This window comes from Daucus carota, chromosome 5 (assembly GCF_001625215.2).
Source record: "Daucus carota subsp. sativus chromosome 5, DH1 v3.0, whole genome shotgun sequence".
NCBI classification, from domain to species: Eukaryota; Viridiplantae; Streptophyta; class Magnoliopsida; order Apiales; family Apiaceae; genus Daucus; species Daucus carota.
The window spans coordinates 5581718-5598690 of NC_030385.2; the positions used below are offsets into that span (position 1 = coordinate 5581718).

The following is a 16973-nucleotide window of genomic DNA, read 5'->3' on the forward strand; positions in this document are numbered from 1 at the left end:
AGAAAGATTATTAAAAAAACAGGTTTTATATCATATTGCCCACCGAACTCAGTAAAACATATCAAGTAGCTACCCAATCTCCACGGGGACTCAATTAAACCACTGAAATGCTGTTATATATCATTCCGTTAACTATACATATATATGATTAATATATTACCCTCCGTCCCTCCCGAAAGATAGAATAGTGTTATGTGATCCTTAAAGGGGTAAGCGAATTTTATCAAGTACTGAGTTTGATGATTTCGACTGAAATTGTAATTAATGATAAACAACAATTGTACATGATACAAACAAACCTGGAAAATATCTTTCCAATACAAATACAATTAGAGGCATTTAGATCAGTCTTAATTCATATTCCCCTGTTGTTGTTATGTATCTAACCTAGGGAAGAGCCTGATAACCACTCTTTTCGACAATCTTCAGGTACCGGAATGATATATAATAGCATTTCAGTGGTTTAAATGAGTCGTCGTGGAGATTGGGTAACTACTTGATATGTTTTACCGAGTTCGGTGGGCAATTTGATATAAAACCCTTAAAAAAACAAATCAAATAAAAAAAATAAAAGAGTTTGGGCTTTCCACTAGATAGAACTGATGGAATTCCCATCAGCTATTGAATTTAAGAGGGAAACGACCCAGAGAGGAAAAAGAGTACAAGGATTTCAACTTGGTTTTAATTGATCTAAAAATGCATATCATTTTAATCTGATGTCTCATTTCAACCTCCCACTTTTTCACGAACCAAATGACCCTTATAAATTAGTGTATGCTCAAATGTCGATTAATCATACCTGCCAAAACTTTTAGGTGGTGTATTCAATTGGAAATTCAAAGGATTTTTTTACATTCATGAAATTCATGGATATTCAATCTGATTTTTAAAAAAGGCAACAAAATCTTGGTGGTATTTAATTGAGATTTTGAGTTATGCTACAAATCCAGCGGTGTTTAATCAGGATTCTAAATTATCCTTTAAAATCTGATGGTATTCAATCGAAATGTTTAAAATCCATTTAAATATGATGGTATTCGAATGCTATTGGATTTTTTCGGATTTCATATAATGATGGATTTTGTGGTATTGTTCAGTGTATTTTAAGTTTTTTGAAATCTCACCAAAATCCATGAGATTTTAAAGAATTGTCCTTAAATTCGAAAGAATCTATACCAACTATATAAGTCATATTTTATTAATAATCCGCATAAAATCAAAATCATATACAATTCAATTAAATCCATACACTAAAAAAAAGTCATTAAAATCTCAGTTATATACACCTCCTCCTTCTCTAGTTTATAATAATATAGTATAGTTTTGTCAAGAATAATATAGCTTAGATTTGAAAACAAGTACGCCACATAATTGTATTTTAATACAGAAACCTGGATACAAAACAATAAACTATATTTAACATATTCTCTCCCTGCTGGTGTGCGAGCAGCTTCCCTCGTGATGCAAATGGAGTGGAAAATAAAATAAGTTTAAAAGAGGAAGTTTTTACTTGGTGCCAAAACTTACATGTGTGCTAAGAAGCAGGAACCCGTAAGTTGCCTAACATTACGCTCTGACTACTGAATATTTGGAGGCCATTATTGTTTGCATGCATTGTGCAGTATCTCAACAAACTAATCTGTATATACAGAGTTTCAATATCATTTATTACCATTAGTAATTAATTTTCCACATTTATTTCCGGATCACCATACGACTATTTCCCTGCAACCAGCCAGCTTTATTCAGATATTAACTATACTTTTCTTTTGCCTATCACTTTTCTACCCCACAATTAAAACCTCAAATGTACTTCTTCTTTTAATTTTTCCAAATAATTAGTTATTCCTTTTTTACTTTGCTATTATTCAGTTTATAATAATGATGATTGTATTAGTTCCTTAACAGTTATCATCTGGTGTAATCTCTCACTTTCCCCCTGGGATATTCTAATCATACAGGTACCTTTTTATGGTTTCATTATCCTATACATGAGTGCTCTTCTTCTTTTTCTCTTTAATATTGATCTTGCTAAAAATGCTCATGATCACATTGTAGATCTTTTACAGTTGAAGCTGTTGCAGCTCCCGATATTGGAATTTTATTTTGTTGAGAGATAAAATGGAGAAAGACGATGTGTCTGATTCCGAGGGCAGACAGCCTAGCGAATCGTCGTGCTATGCAACTGAAGATGAAGAAGAAGCCAGGATACAGTTGGGTCCTAAAATGAGTATTAGACAACATCTTGAGAAAGATAAGGTTGATTAGAATTTATGACTTTGATATTTTTCATCAATAAACATTTATTGTTCATATATATTTCTATCTTCATCTCATTTCTATTATTGCTTAAAAGGATGATGAGAGTTTGAGGAGGTGGAAAGAGCAACTTCTCGGAGGTGTAGATGCAAGCGCTGTTGAAGGTACAACATACTTACGTTTTTCACTCCCGTTTCAATGTAGCTAATCATTATGTTAATCCTTGACATACTTATTTGGACATTGAGGAATAGTCAGTAAAACAAATATTTGACTTTAAACCGATTTTTGACTTAGTACACAAAGAAATATTTTTTTAGTTTAAAGTCGAAAATAACTTAAAACGCGGACTTTAAGTCCATACAAACAGGCTCTGGAACAAATATTTGATGTTTTTAAATATTGCAATTGTTGTCTGTAGAAGTTCAAGAACCAGACGTTAAAATTTTAAGCCTCACAATTCTTACCCCTGAGAGATCTGATCTTGTTCTTGATATTCCGGAGTCTGGGAATACGAATGGCTTGTGGTTTACTTTGAAAGAAGGTAGCAAGTATCATTTAAGATTTTCCATCAAGGTCAGCAATGATATTGTTTGCGGCCTCAGATACACCAACACTGTTTGGAAAACGGGTATCAAGGGTAATTATTTTATCCCCGTGTGAAGAAACTGATTCAATTTCTTTTGGACTTCAAAATTTCTAAACATCATAATTTTGAAATTTTAGTTGATAGCTCAAAGGAGATGCTTGGAACATTCAGTCCCCAGGCTGAGCCTTACACGCACGAGATGCCAGAAGAGACTACACCATCTGGCTATTTTGCCAGGGGCTCATATACGGCCAAAACAAAGGTAATTCAAGTAGCCCTTTCTTGTTAAATTGAAAATTATCATCTACTCTGCGTCTCACAATCCTTCACCCCGTGATCAGTTTATCGACGATGATAACAAGTGCTACCTGGAATTGAACTACACCTTTGACATCCAGAAAGACTGGCCATCACAATAGATCAGCACTTGCTAAGTCATGACAACAAATATTGCATGACCGAATGAATTTGAGAGAAGATGAGATGACATGTAATTCCTGGAGGATATATATTAATAAGCAATTATGTTTGTTGTAGTTTTTTTCGGATATTCTCTTCCTGTCTGCCAGGAGCATCTATTTTCTTTGTAGAACAGGGGTGCTAGCAATTGACAGGGGAAATCAAATTATCGGCTTTATGTTTTATTTATTACTGAATATATATTGGTATAACAATTTTGCTTTAATTTGTATTTAAATTCCTATATGCATGCAAGAAATCCAAAGGTTGGTAATACTTTAGAACATATAATGGGGCATTGGCTGTTGCACCATATATTAAATTTATATATATATTTACGACCATATACAGGTCTCTCTCCAACCAAGGTAGGCTTAGGTAGGCTCTGGGATATCTAAAGTCCCAACCAAAAACAATTGTACCATTTTTTAGAAAAATGTTAGAAATAAGGAAAATATTCTAAAATTGAAGTTTTCTATCAAAGTTTTTAACAACATGATTGGTGTTGTTTTAAATTAAAAATATGTTTCCTGAAAACAAAATTGAAAAGACACTTAATCTATGTCTTTGATTGATGGATCGCCTGCGAAAAGCAGATCACCAAGCTAGTCTGGAGAGATTCCTTCTTCTCACCTACAGCTTCGTTTGTGTGAGCTCCCCCAAGCTGATCTGCATGCACTACCTTTCCTTCATCCATAACCTGCTCAGCTACTGAACCATTCTACATACCATGCACAACTTCTTGGCCCAAACCTAGACCATTCACCTGATCAGGCGATGCTTAGAGCTACATCAAAGTTAACCGGATCCTGAGCATCATCCGGATCAGCACGTCCACATAGTCAGGGTGATCAATGCCAAGACCCATGTCCCAATCAATTAGCTCCTCCATAGCGCCAATCATGCAGTTCAGAGTGTAGAGACGATCACAAACATTCATCCCAAGCCTTTCAAGAAAACGAACCACATGGTTTCTGGTTGGAAAAACGTATGCAATGACACACGTCCAACTGCGATCCCTCAACAAGATGTCAATCTGGGAGCTAGACTAAGTCAGAAACAACATCAGGTGCTCCCATATTGAAGTTTGTCATGATACGAAAGGGTTCAATATTATCTGTTTCAAGGATCATGGAGGAGTACCCCATGACCTTAGCTCTCCTCAGAGGGGCATAAACCTCCCACAGTTGGTTGCCAATCCTAGAGAGGCTAGGGATGGTACCTACAGTGACATGCTTAGGAGAACTAGTAGAGTTTCTGAAGACTGCTCTTTTGCCTGTGGTATTCCCAACATCTGAAGGAACAAGGGAGTGAGAGCCGTGAACGTTAATTTTTATGGTGCCAGAGTTCGGTGGAATCCAATGGTATGCCATTTGAGAGTGAACTGGAGACTTGTGAGGGAAGACTACATATATATAGGCGCAGGAAGGTGCATAAGTGTTGCTTGAGGATCTAAACAAAATCTCAGCTGTTAATGTTATGCCATTAATGGCTGAAGAGATATAATTACTGTAAACATTATGGTAGGGAGAAGACATAACTTGATTGTGAAGAGATTATGTTTGACATGCATTGGCTAAACTTAAGAAAATCTTAGGGGAGTAGGGCAATACATTAATGGGGCCGTTTGGACAAGCTTAAAAAAAGTGATTCCTAAATTAAAGTAAAGAAGTAAATTAAGGGTCTGTTTGGGATTGCTGTTACAAATTGCTGTGCTGTCAGAAAAAGTGTTGGTAAAAAAAGTGATGTTGTAGAAATCAGATAACTGTTTGGTAATTTTTTTTGATATGTGCTTATTTTGAGATATAAAATAAAAAAAATTAATGTTTTTGGTGAGATTTGATATTGAAATCTGTAACAACTTCCTACAAAAGCTGAAAAGCAGCTTTTTCCAAAAGCATGGGAGGACCTGCTTTTTCTAAAAGCAGCTTTTTCAGCCAAAAATTGCTTTTCGAAAAAGCTGCTTTTAAATTTACCAAACAGTTTTTCACCTGTTTTTCAGCAAAAAACTGTTGTTGCTGTTTGCAACAGCAACGCCAAACAGTACCTAAAAATGAGAAGTAAATAAATTAATAAAGTGTTTGGAAAAGAATTAGAAGCTGTGAGAGAGAAGTTAGCATTCTCAGCTTTTTAAAAGTGCTTTCTACTTATTTACATAAACGGGTCAAGAAAAACAGAAACTAGAAGCAGAAGCGACTTCTGCTAAACAAACAGGGCCAATATCTATGGCTTGTCTAATCTCGGAGTAAAGATTAAACAATGGGTAAGCATGGTTTGAATTAAATTTCTCTGAGATGATTGGGATGACACTGACTTACTGTTTAAGAACTACTACATGACTCTTAATTTGTTTTATATAATACAATATTCACTCTCACTCATTTGAATTTTTTTCACAGTGAAGTTTAAATAAAATAAAATATAATATTAGGAGCGAATACAAATAGTAGTGTTATAGTTCACACTCTTAATAATGTACTAACCTAATAAGAGCTTAATATTTGATACTCACTCCATTCCAAAGTAATAGTCGCTTTGACTTTGTGCACGTATTTTGAAGTGCAAAAAAAACATATTTGCACATGTTATTTTTGAAATTTTTTTTTCTGAATAAAAATAGAGATATTAAACTTTTATTCAGAAAAAGAAAATTTCAAATATAATGTGTAGAAGTATGGTTTTTTTACACCTCAAAATACGTGCACAAAGTCAAAGCGACTATTATTTTGGAATGGAGGGAGTATTGTTTAGGAGAGACTTTCTATGTGAAGAACTCGGGTCAAGTATGAGTTGACATGGTGTACCTAAATCCGACCAAAAATATTTATATATAATATATTATATTATTAATTATATATATATATTACGAAATTACATACATTAATGATATATTTTACTATTATTACAAATATATACACATATAGTCTCATTAAATTATTATATATATATTAATAATATATAATAATAAATATAATTTTTATGATCAAAATAATAAATTTTTATTAAATTTCAGATTTCATTTTCAGATTAATCGGGAACTCAATAGATCAGATTTATGTGGAAATTTTCATCCCGTATCGATCCGGATCGGATTTAGATTGATCCAAAAACCGAACTCTACGAGATAATCCGACGGTTATCCGAAATTTTCGCCCCTTATCTACAAGTGCGTACAGTATCATGGATAATAGTAGTATAATATTTGTGGAGATAAAACCAAAGCATCCTGTTAATAGAAAAAGAAGAAAATAACATATCTTTCTGAAAGAAGCAGAATGAAAGACGAAGAGAAGATGATAATATAAATTATGTTAGGCAAAAGTTAATCAATAAGAGCTGCAAAACTCCTGTTGATCAAACCCGGTAACAGTAACATAAAATAATAAAGAGGGCATAGCATAGCATATATAGAGAGAGATCAGTAGAGAGCGCAGAAGAGCATGTACTGAAGAAGATATGGAAGGTGAAATGAACAAGTTAGGCTATGTATGCTCATCAGTTATAGCTTCTCTTTGTTATTGTTACTTTGTTTCATCCAAAATTTCACCTGGTTTGTCAAGATTTTTATCTGTATTACCCATCTTCTGCCTCTTTATCATCTTACCTTATTATCTCTCCTCTGCTTTCAACACTGCCCTCATAACTTTCTTCACTACTTGGCTTTCCAACTTTAAACTCCTACTTTTTTGCTTTGGCCATGGTCCCCTTTCATCCCCTAATTGTTCTCTCACTTTCTTCATCTCCATCGCTTCGCTTCCCATCAGAATCAGGCAAAATTATGACACCCACAAAAGAGTACTACCTCTCAATTTCTCCCTCAAAGTACTCGTATTTGCGGTATTGCTCAAGGTATCGTGTTGTTACGGAGGGGCATTGCACCACAAGATGATCCAGTGTGTGTACTGTTGTCTTTGCTTTCTGTTGATAGAGATACTCATCGGTTTATCTAACACACTGTCTGGAGCCCTGGTGGGAGGCGAGTTTGAGTTCGAGCCGCCCTCCAACGAGCCGTATCTCTCGACGTCTCTCCAAGACTTTTGGGGGAAAAGATGGAACCTCACGGTGACCACTTCTCTACGGGACACAGTATACAAGCCTGTGAGGAAAGCCTCAGAAGTAGTCCTGGGGAAAAATCTGGCTCCGGTGCCCGCGGTGATGGCAGCATTTCTGGTATCAGGATTGATGCATGAGCTCTTGTTCTACAACGTCACGCGTTCGTATCCAACATGGGAGATGACCGGGTTCTTTGTGTTGCATGGGATATGTGTGGTGGTGGAGGTAGGGTTGAAAAATTGGGCGCGGGGGCGGGGGTGGCGCCTCCCGTGGCCGGTCTCGACGGGACTTACGGTGGGATTTGTGCTGGCGACGAGCCTCTGGCTATTTTTTCCACCGCTTATAAGAAGTGGCGCAGATACAATAGTGTTGGAGGAGATGGCATTTTTTGTGCAGCTTATGTGGACTCATCTGACCAATCTTTTCTCCTCCATCTATAAATAGATACCAGCAAATTTGGTATCAAGTAAAATGACTGTATTCCATTCCATGTAAACAGTTTCTACTCAAATATTACAGAGAAACTATTCCTGTATTATATGTCATTCTCAATCTCAACTCAAATATGGCACCTCTATATAGGCTTGCAAGAAATGATATACAAATGACTTCACAATTTGGACCGAAACCCCAACGACATCCATAGAGATCCATAGATAAGTATTTGGGGAAAGTAAGAACTGGGAAGGTAAGATAAAATTTCCGGGGATTGAGCACACCAAATATTTGCCATCTTATTCCAGCTTTTTCTCCCAGATAAATAAAACAGAGAAAATCATGCTGTAATAAAATTTCAAACCTTTCTTAACAGCTCTCCTCTTTGCCTAATAGTTTTTACAGTTTCGTATACACAACATACACTGCTCTAGTCAGTTCATCTCTCTCTCTCTCTCTCTCTAATCTCCAGATCCTCAAAGAAATATATTAGATAGTGGAGTGGGTATGAATGTAAGCATGCTTTCACCAAAACATTCTGTTAGCAGTGGCAGCGATTGTCCAGCATCCATGACCTCCTTCCAAGCCTGTGTTGATGCACTTGATGGCTTCTTTGCTCGATCATCCTTTCTGCCATTGATTCCTAATGCATTCTCGGTGGGTATCTGTCTAGACATTGATGATGATAAACCCACATCAGAACCCCCAAGACCTGTAGAATATCCTCCAGCTGTTCTTTGAATGTTAACTGGAAAGGAACTCACACCCATAGAACCTTCAGTTGCTACTCTCTTAAGAGGTGGTTGTTGCATTATGTTGTCCATGCTTGCTTTACGTTTACCTTGATAAATTAGTAAAGCATGACGATGAGATATTATTGTGACAGATGCAAATAGGAGAATTGACCAAATCATATGCTAAAAGTGCCTTGGCCATACTATATGATAAGTATATTAACATCATGATGTGAAATGTTACGGAAAAAAAACATCTAACGTTGAAAATACTAATAATTAACCTGATTCAATTTGGTTGCAGGTCTTATGAAAATCTAACAGGATTACCCTGTGAACAACTCCGGGCCATTCAATAACAAGTGAAAAGACTGATTTAACTGGATGAGTTAAATTATGGTCCCATTTCATAACAAGTGACTAATTTTGAAGAAGCAAGTATACTGCTGGATGACTTGATCACTGAATTATGGCAAACCATTGAGATACATATAATATAATTCATAACCCAGCCCGGATAAAAATTTGCTTCGGCTCTTCCATAATATCAAGAAATATGCTTGTGCTTCACACGCGGAAGAAATATATAGGACTCAATATAATTACTTTTAATTTTGTTGTAAAATTAATATCAACTTATTAATAATCGTATAATCTTATAAAATTTTACTTCTTTATGCTTGAAGTTAGATACATATTACTTTCGATTTTTGGCCAAAAAAAAAAAAATCAATTAAAAAATTGGCATATATTGTTTAATCAGAAATGTTAAGAATATATCTTGAAATAAAAATTATTATCTATACTTTATTATTGAAGGCGGAACATTAAAAGTTTGGTTGGTCAGTGTTTGCGTCATGCTTTTTTTTGGTCTTCGGTGCATCCCTAATAATAAATATTAATTCATGTAAATATATTATAATATTACTTGGACTTTGGTACATGATGCAGAAGGCTTCATGACTTTCAAAATCATGTCTAACTTATTCTAAAGTTTTCTATTAATAAGACTAATTACTTTAACAACATATTTTAATTTTTAACTAAAACACGCATAGTTATTGTAATTTAAACTCCTCTTCAAGGCCTAACTGTTTTAAAAAATATTCATAAATAATATAATTAAAATAAATATAATAAAATTACGAATATTGAAAATAATACAAATTCCAAGTAACTCATGTATCGCCAAGAGCTATAAACTAGGGCTTTAATACTTGGTCGCTATGACAGAGACTCTTGGAACTCACTTAAATTACTGTCACCAAAATTATAATAAGCTGCACCCACCAGTGTATCTCAAGGATGCGCTCCTCACAGTAATCACACTACACAAAAGAAAAACTAATAAATAAAATGCCTGTTGCTTGGAATGATTCTTGTAATCATTCTGGGCAAGTGGTATGTCTACTTTCATTCCCCATGCTTTTTCTGCTCTGGCCATAAAGAGGGACTGATATTGGCTATTCATAATGAGCGGCATTTATAATGAGGGGCAACACTTGACCTAGGAGACGGACTGCACCAATGCCAACACATACTAAAAAAAATTCTCAATATCTGCTCAGATTTTAATGTAGTATTATGTAGTACTTCTTCTTGATTACCTATATAAGGGAGTAGTAAGATAAGTGTAACTCCTAGATGCTGCAATGAGGCTGCTCAAATTTTTTACCAACACAAAGAAGGCACTCTCTGGAGTAATAATCTTCCCACTGATGGTCACCAGTCCCTTTGTAATATTCTCTTTTTCACCTGAATATCTCTTTAAGTTTCAAAAAAATAATTATTCTATAAACTGTCCAGTCATTTCTACCAGTTTACATGGGTCTCAGCAATATGAATTGGATTTTAAATAGCCAAGTAGCCAACTATGCAAAAAGACCATATCTGACTATATATCTAGCTGTTTGGTGTCCATTCATCAAATCCTCATAACTAGACCAATACTACCTATACATAAAAGGTAATTCAAAATACACCTTGAGTTTGCAGTCAACAACTATCCACCGCATGAGCAGAATAGACAGGACTAACATATCTATGTAAACAATAAGAAACAATACAAGAGAACTCACTTGCCATGGTAGTCATGATTTTCGAGTTAACCTTCCAAGGGACAATAGTTGGTGAAGATAAAGGTGAGGGTATTAGCTTTAGCTTCTTGTAGACGCATTGACCAACTGCATGCTAAAAAGTATGTTGCTTTCTTAGATTCTTAGGTCAAGGTGCATACATATTTTTTATATTAAATAATAAATACGCTGCCATTTCTAACCTCGAAGAATATAAAATATAAAAATTGAACTTCTTGCTGCTACTCACCAGCAGGACACCATATACACGGGAAGCTTCATATCTCTTTGTCTCATTCTTTTGCTTCTCAACTTGCATTTCTGGCTCTATAAGTTGCAAGTATGGTTCAAGGTTTGGCAGTACAACAAAACCAACCTGCAGAGTAAGTTACTAGGTAATCAAACTAACATGAAAAGAATAAAAGAGAAAAAAATAGTTTACGAATATGATTCTTTTTGTCATTGAAGCTGGATTTGCAGAAGAAGGGCGAGGAGTTATATAAAACATTGAAACTGAAACATTTCACCAAGACACCAATGCTACACACAATTTGGATCTTAAAAATAATTGTAACTTTCAATTATTCAAGCACAGTAGGCCATTATCATTACTGAGGAAAGCGAAGTAAAAGATAAACCAGTTTGTCAACTAAAGCCAGAAAAAGCTAAATCACGGAAGGCATACCACACTGGGTCCAATGTCAGCTAGGGCGCGAATTGCTCCATAATGTTGTGCCAATGTCTTTGTTGAGTCCAAGAAAGTGTGTAGGAGAGTCCTGGTCACACGTGGCTGCAGGATATGGTAAGCATGACCATACCTGAAATTTATTGACAAGATATATTCATGTTAAGTTCAGAAATCACTTGCAAACTTCCAAGTGGCAGTATGCTCTAACATCCTCCATAACCATGATCATCTAAGCATGCCCAAACAATGATTAAGATAACATACTACTTGAGTTTCTAAGCTCAAGTATTACGTTATTTACATAGTATAACAGAAAGTGTGTTTTCTAAAAGCAACAGTCATGTTTACTAAGCTTTCTTACTATTCCCTCCATCTGATAGGTTAAAGATTATTTAACGACAATCCTCACCTTTTGCATATAGAAGAAACCAATGTTGCTGCGTAGTTTCTAAGCTCCCAATGATTGTCAGACAATTTATGGCTCAATGTTTTTCCAATAAGGCAGGTCATTATAGATGGCATCAATTGGTGTAGCTGAAAATTTTAAAGACACCATCAGATACACATTAAGATTTCAGATTGCAATGGATGATAGAGTCTTTTAATATCAGACATCAATAAAGTCTTTTTATAAGGGTACTGCAAATAATCGACCATTTGGCTGACGGAGTCAGGGCAACCCTCAAGGACACTTCTAATAGGCACATTATACTATCTTCTGAACACTTATTTTAACAAATAATACTTTCCACTGCTAAAACACACACTTCCTTTCAGCATGTAGAGGAAACAAATTTTCCTGAACTTACATATGGCTCAATGTGGAGGTGTGGATTTCGGAGAAGACTCCGGACAAGTCGCATCAAAGCAAATAAGAGATGGAAACTCTTTGAATTGCGCATTACCTGAGAAATGTCAAATATAAAAAAGGCCACAATGAGTACCATCTTGTAAATCAATTAGACAATATTTGATCAAATTTAAAAGTTTGAAAGTCAATTTAATCAGATTACGGCATAAAGATTAAACTGATTCATATAAAATTTTTCTTAAATAGGCTTTGCAACTGTTACTTTATAAGTATTACAAAAAATCTTATTCATATTCTATGTCACTCCGACTCTTCTATTTAGGTTGCATACCCGTGTCAGACACTTGGATACTCAGACACGACACTTCTTTCATGTCAGATCCTTTGACTAAAATAAGAACACTTTGACCAATTTAAAAATCAAATATGAGTCAGACTTACAATTCAGAAGAAATATGTGAGAAAAAAGAAAGAAGCAAGAATGAGATTAAAGTATAGAAGATGTCTATTTTGCAAAATCCCCTACAAAATCATGTCTAATTTAAGTTTTATTGTTCTTTTGTTAAGATGTCTAACTTACCATACTTGTTATTAATATACTACAATGTATTCCCAATACCTGTGTCCAAAAATGGAACAATGTCCCCAATTTTCAAAATTCTCAAGTCCAACACTCGGATATGTGTCTTGTCCGACACTCAGATATGTGTAGTGTCCGACACTCCGTACCCGAGTCCGAGTAACATAGTTCATATTACATACTAGCTAATGACGATAAACTTATAACATATATATATATATATATATATATATATATATATATATATACACCCAGTAATTATTTAAGCTGGGGGACTATCTATATCCCACAGGATACAAACAATACCAGTCCAAAATTAAATTAGTTTAGTGAAAAGAAGCAAGAGTTTACAGTTGTGAGCATGTAGAAGTATAGAGACCTTTACAATCCTGTTTGGGATGCAGGTTTGAATGTTTTCATGCAGACATTTAAAAAAGTGCAGATAACATCTACCATAACTAATTTTATATTTACCTCGTCACTGATGAAATATGTAAAATAAGGAACTAAAGGGTGGAGGCCTGAATCAGTTGCCAAGCTCAACAGTGCTTCTTTAAAGAGTATAGAGTCAGACCGACCCACGGTAAGTTCGGTGATTTTTTCAAAGTAAAGCTGCACACAGCACAACAAGCCCAAAAATGCGTCGTAAAGAAGCAAGAGAGGTATAGGGGACATAATGTAGATGCAATCAACATGAATACATGATGATACCTGTAGCTCACGAGAGAGTGCATGCTTCACTGGATATTTGACATCAGCTGATATTTCATCATCTTTGTATTCTGCTTTCTTGTTATCGGATGGCGACGCCAGTGCTTTAAAACAATAGAGAAAATTATAACTGTGAATAGAACATTACCAAAAGTAACAACGATGTACACATAGCTAAGAAAGATAATGATTAGGGTGTAACTATAACATCATGGGTAGAGGTAGGATACAACCTTCAAACAGAGTAGCTTCGGGGGTAGCAGGCTGTACACCTTCAATAGCAAGCCATTGAGCAGTAACAGAAGTATCTCGAGGTGTTTTCGATATAGGTGCATTGATAACCTTGAAACCGATCCAGAGACGTAGAGTAAGTAGACAACAAATGGACCTAAATGTAAACTATCAATGCAAATACGATAATGTCCTACATTTTTAAAATCGACTTGTTTGTCGTCAATGTAGAAGAGATCCTTATGTGTTGTAGCTTTCTTGAACTTGAGTGCATCCCCGGATCCAAACCCATAAATAGGCTAACAAACAAGAAACAAACTAAGTACAAATGAAGGTCATAAAATTAAAAAAAAAAAAAAGGTTAATTATCTAGTTGGTCACTGAAGTGGGTTTATCAAGTTGGTCACTGAACTGAAAACAGTATCGTAAAGTGATAGAAAAGCAGTACCTCTAGGTTTCGAAGATGGAGTGCGAAGTCGACATCGTGGGAAGTCAACAGAGTCCGATTGGAATGGTGCATACATTTAATAGCTTCCTGCATAATCTCTCGGAGACGATACTCGACATCGGCGGCGAGAGAGGGGAAGATATCAGGGGATAAATTGTTGCCAATTTTCTGAGCAATCACTTGGATTGATTCCTTGCCCACCACTAATGAGTGGCTACTACTGCTAGTCGTATTGTTAACATTGCTGCTGCTCATCCTTAACTTCAAACCCTTCTGTCTCTCTCTCGCTGATTGCTCACCCAACGGGACCTCCCCTCTCTCCGACAACCGCCCCTGAATATGTTTAGGGCTTTAACTTCTTAATTGCTTCTTCAATATTACCAACTGTCACCGGTTAGTGTTCTCAAACAAATTCCGGTCCCATCAATATCAATCAATATACTCCCTCCGTTTTAAAATATTGCTTGTTTGACTTTTTTCACGTATTTTTAAGTTTTTTGACCGCATATTTAAAATTATTAATTTTGAAATTTTTTTTGAATAATACTATCAATCATATTTTTTATTCAAAAACAGAAAATTTCAAAAATAATAATTTTTAGCATGCGATCAAAACACTTAAAAATGTGTGAAAAAAGTCAAACGACTTATATTTCAAAACTGGAGTATTCAATATCAACATTCAATTCAATAATTAAATAATTAAATTTATTATTATTATTTTCTTGTTATTAATAGATTGTATTTGTTTCGGGTAGCGTGGTCTTAAAAGTTAGGACGTTTTCTTTTAGGACGTTTTCTTTTAGGACATTAAGCTTTATTGTCTAAACTTCCAGAGACATTTTCATGTCTTTCGGTTAGATAATAAGCTTTTTGAACGAATGAAACTCCTCAGAGTATTGGTGTATCTCGTTACGGGCAAGTGCTTTTTTGTCAAAAAAAAAGTCAATATTCAATTCAATATATTCTAAAATTGTGCTAGCACCGGCTTTGCCAATTTACTAGAACTAGCCTTTAACCCGTGCGAAGCACGAGCGGTTATATAGTTCGTAATTTATTATTTATAATTTGAATTTTAACATCATTTTATTAATATTTTAATATTAATAAATTGATTTTTAATTAAATTATATTAACTAGCTGATTGTATTTTCTCACAAAAAATTAGCTTTTATAATTTATTATCTAATTATAAATATTTTCTGTTATTTATATGTGATAATTTATTATTCAATTAATTTTAAATCAATATTTTTATATTTCATATATCTTCAAATTTATGAAAAAAGATATTTGTCGTGTAACAGATTATAGTTAAAAAAAGGTTACGTAAAAGTTCTTGTTAAAAAAAAGATATTCAGAATTATATACTTATAATTTTATTTTTAACATCATCATAATTTCTTTTATGAAATATTATATGATAATGTATTGTCATGAGTGTTTTTAATATTTGAAACTATTTAACAATGTAAGAATAATAGACATCCACATGTTGTAGACTTGTAGTGGTAGAGGGAAAGTACCAAACCAAAAATTAAAACTAAAATTTTGGACACAAATTATATCCAGGTTGGTTTATTATAATATAGGATAGATTACCCTTCCATTTTTCTTACTAATATACCCATTGTATGGGCATTAGAGTATTTTCCGTTTTTTCTAGAGCTCCATTCTTGCAAGCTGGTTAGACCCGACTGCCGGGTGTTTTTTACGTTTGCTACACAGTGAAGGATTAAAACACGTAAACCCGACCATATTATAACCAACAACTTTGACCATAATATCATACTCTCATTTTAACTGATGTGTAACTTTTTGGCACGTATATTGAGCTGTAAAAAAATAATATCCACACTTAATAAAAACATTCAATTCTTATATCAAATAAAAATTCAGATTCTAAACTTTTGTTTGATATAAATTTGGAAAATTCTCTATAGTACACTCGTGTCATTGGCTCTTCCCGTTGGTACAACTACATTTCTGACTTTCACGCATGAGTGGGAGGGAGACGATGTCGGACGTAGGGGCATAAGGATTGGGGAGGAGGTCGTGTGATACAGAACCTACAAGGTTCTCGGTGGATGGGAATAGGATATCTGTGGATGATGTGAGGAATTTCGTTTGATGAGCCGAGGGCTTCTTGGGATGCTTATTTTATTGCAAGGACTATTCCGAGGTTGACGCCGATGTTTTCTGGTATAGAGAATATGATTTTGAGTAGGCCGGAAGAGCAGATGGGTTCGATAAAGGAAGATGAGAAGGATGAGATGACTTCTGGTTTGTCGGTCCAGAGTAATTTTGAGTAGTTTTGATCGAACGAGTTCGATTAGAAATGGTTCTATGAAAGCGGCGGGGTTGCAGGGTGAAAAAGCAAAAGTGGCAGTGAATTCAAATGTTTTTGGTTGAAGCAAGTTGGTCGTTACAGAGAAAGAGTTGAAAGATTGTCATTTGAATTCTATTAAAGGTGATCAGTCAAGGAGAAGCTTTGATTCTGTACACAAGAATGGCAGTATTGATGCTTTGATTGGGTTCAAAAAGTTGACTAAGTGGAAGATGGTGGGTAAGTGGTAACATATAGGTTTTCAAAAGTAAGCTTGGTGCCAAAAAGACAGAAACTTTTGTAGAAGACAGGAGTCACGAACGTGTTGTTGAGCCTGACAAGGAGGAAAACAGATATATCAGAATAGAGAATGGGGGCTTTAGTGGCATGCTTGCTGATAGCAGTAATTGTGTTAAAGGTGTTTTTCCGAGTGCCCCATCTGAGGGGCTTCACAATCTCCTTTCGAATTTCATTTTTTGGTTCAAGAGATTGGTTGTCAGTGTTCTTGATGTATGTTCATGTTTTGTTTAGAATAAAGACAATCGTTAGTTAGTATTCTAATGTATGTTTCTGT

At 34.9% G+C, this 16973-nt stretch overlaps 3 protein-coding genes across 4 annotated transcripts; 2 read left to right on the forward strand and 1 right to left on the reverse strand.

Annotated features, from left to right (window-relative positions):
• The first annotated feature begins 1771 nt into the window (after positions 1–1771).
• Positions 1772–3531, forward strand: LOC108222473 (rho GDP-dissociation inhibitor 1). Of its 2 annotated transcripts, none has more exons than XM_017396393.2 (6): positions 1772–1961; positions 2059–2259; positions 2357–2423; positions 2681–2899; positions 2986–3110; positions 3190–3531. In XM_017396393.2, the coding sequence occupies exons 2-6, from the start codon at positions 2122–2124 to the stop codon at positions 3265–3267; spliced, it is 627 nt and encodes a 208-aa protein (XP_017251882.1). In that variant the 5' UTR covers positions 1772–1961; positions 2059–2121; the 3' UTR covers positions 3268–3531. The 2 variants fall into 2 exon arrangements, with proteins under 2 accessions (XP_017251882.1, XP_063950556.1); XM_064094486.1 differs by having other exon boundaries at positions 1893–1961; positions 2070–2259; positions 3190–3394.
• A 3102-nt stretch (positions 3532–6633) lies between these two features.
• Positions 6634–7905, forward strand: LOC108223565 (probable long-chain-alcohol O-fatty-acyltransferase 5). The gene has a single exon (XM_017397889.2). It carries the CDS (start codon positions 6764–6766, stop codon positions 7802–7804), a length of 1041 nt encoding a protein of 346 aa, XP_017253378.1. The 5' UTR covers positions 6634–6763; the 3' UTR covers positions 7805–7905.
• A 118-nt stretch (positions 7906–8023) lies between these two features.
• Positions 8024–14498, reverse strand: LOC108223564 (transcription initiation factor TFIID subunit 6). The gene is made up of 11 exons (XM_017397888.2): positions 14074–14498; positions 13823–13924; positions 13628–13736; positions 13395–13498; positions 13158–13295; positions 12102–12197; positions 11702–11826; positions 11290–11422; positions 10855–10980; positions 10608–10719; positions 8024–8636 (listed from the first exon to the last, which is right to left on the reverse strand). Exons 1-11 carry the CDS (start codon positions 14326–14328, stop codon positions 8272–8274), a joined length of 1665 nt encoding a protein of 554 aa, XP_017253377.1. The 5' UTR covers positions 14329–14498; the 3' UTR covers positions 8024–8271.
• Between the last annotated feature and the right edge of the window lie 2475 nt (positions 14499–16973).

What these genes read in the sequence shown, in the direction of transcription:
- LOC108223564 (XM_017397888.2), bottom strand. Translation starts at nt 14,328, where the DNA reads ATGAGCAGCAGCAATGTTAACAATACGACTAGCAGTAGTAGCCACTCA. An exon ending in CATATTTCATCAGTGACGAG is followed by an intron (nt 12,198 to 13,157) that starts GTAAATATAAAA and finishes GACATTTCTCAG; the next exon opens with GTAATGCGCAATTCAAAGAG. An exon ending in AATCATGACTACCATGGCAA is followed by an intron (nt 8,637 to 10,607) that starts GTGAGTTCTCTT and finishes TAATTTATCAAG; the next exon opens with GTAAACGTAAAGCAAGCATG.
- LOC108223565 (XM_017397889.2), top strand. Translation starts at nt 6,764, where the DNA reads ATGGAAGGTGAAATGAACAAGTTAGGCTATGTATGCTCATCAGTTATA.
- LOC108222473 (XM_017396393.2), top strand. Translation starts at nt 2,122, where the DNA reads ATGGAGAAAGACGATGTGTCTGATTCCGAGGGCAGACAGCCTAGCGAA. An exon ending in AGATGCAAGCGCTGTTGAAG is followed by an intron (nt 2,424 to 2,680) that starts GTACAACATACT and finishes TGTTGTCTGTAG; the next exon opens with AAGTTCAAGAACCAGACGTT. An exon ending in CATATACGGCCAAAACAAAG is followed by an intron (nt 3,111 to 3,189) that starts GTAATTCAAGTA and finishes CCCCGTGATCAG; the next exon opens with TTTATCGACGATGATAACAA.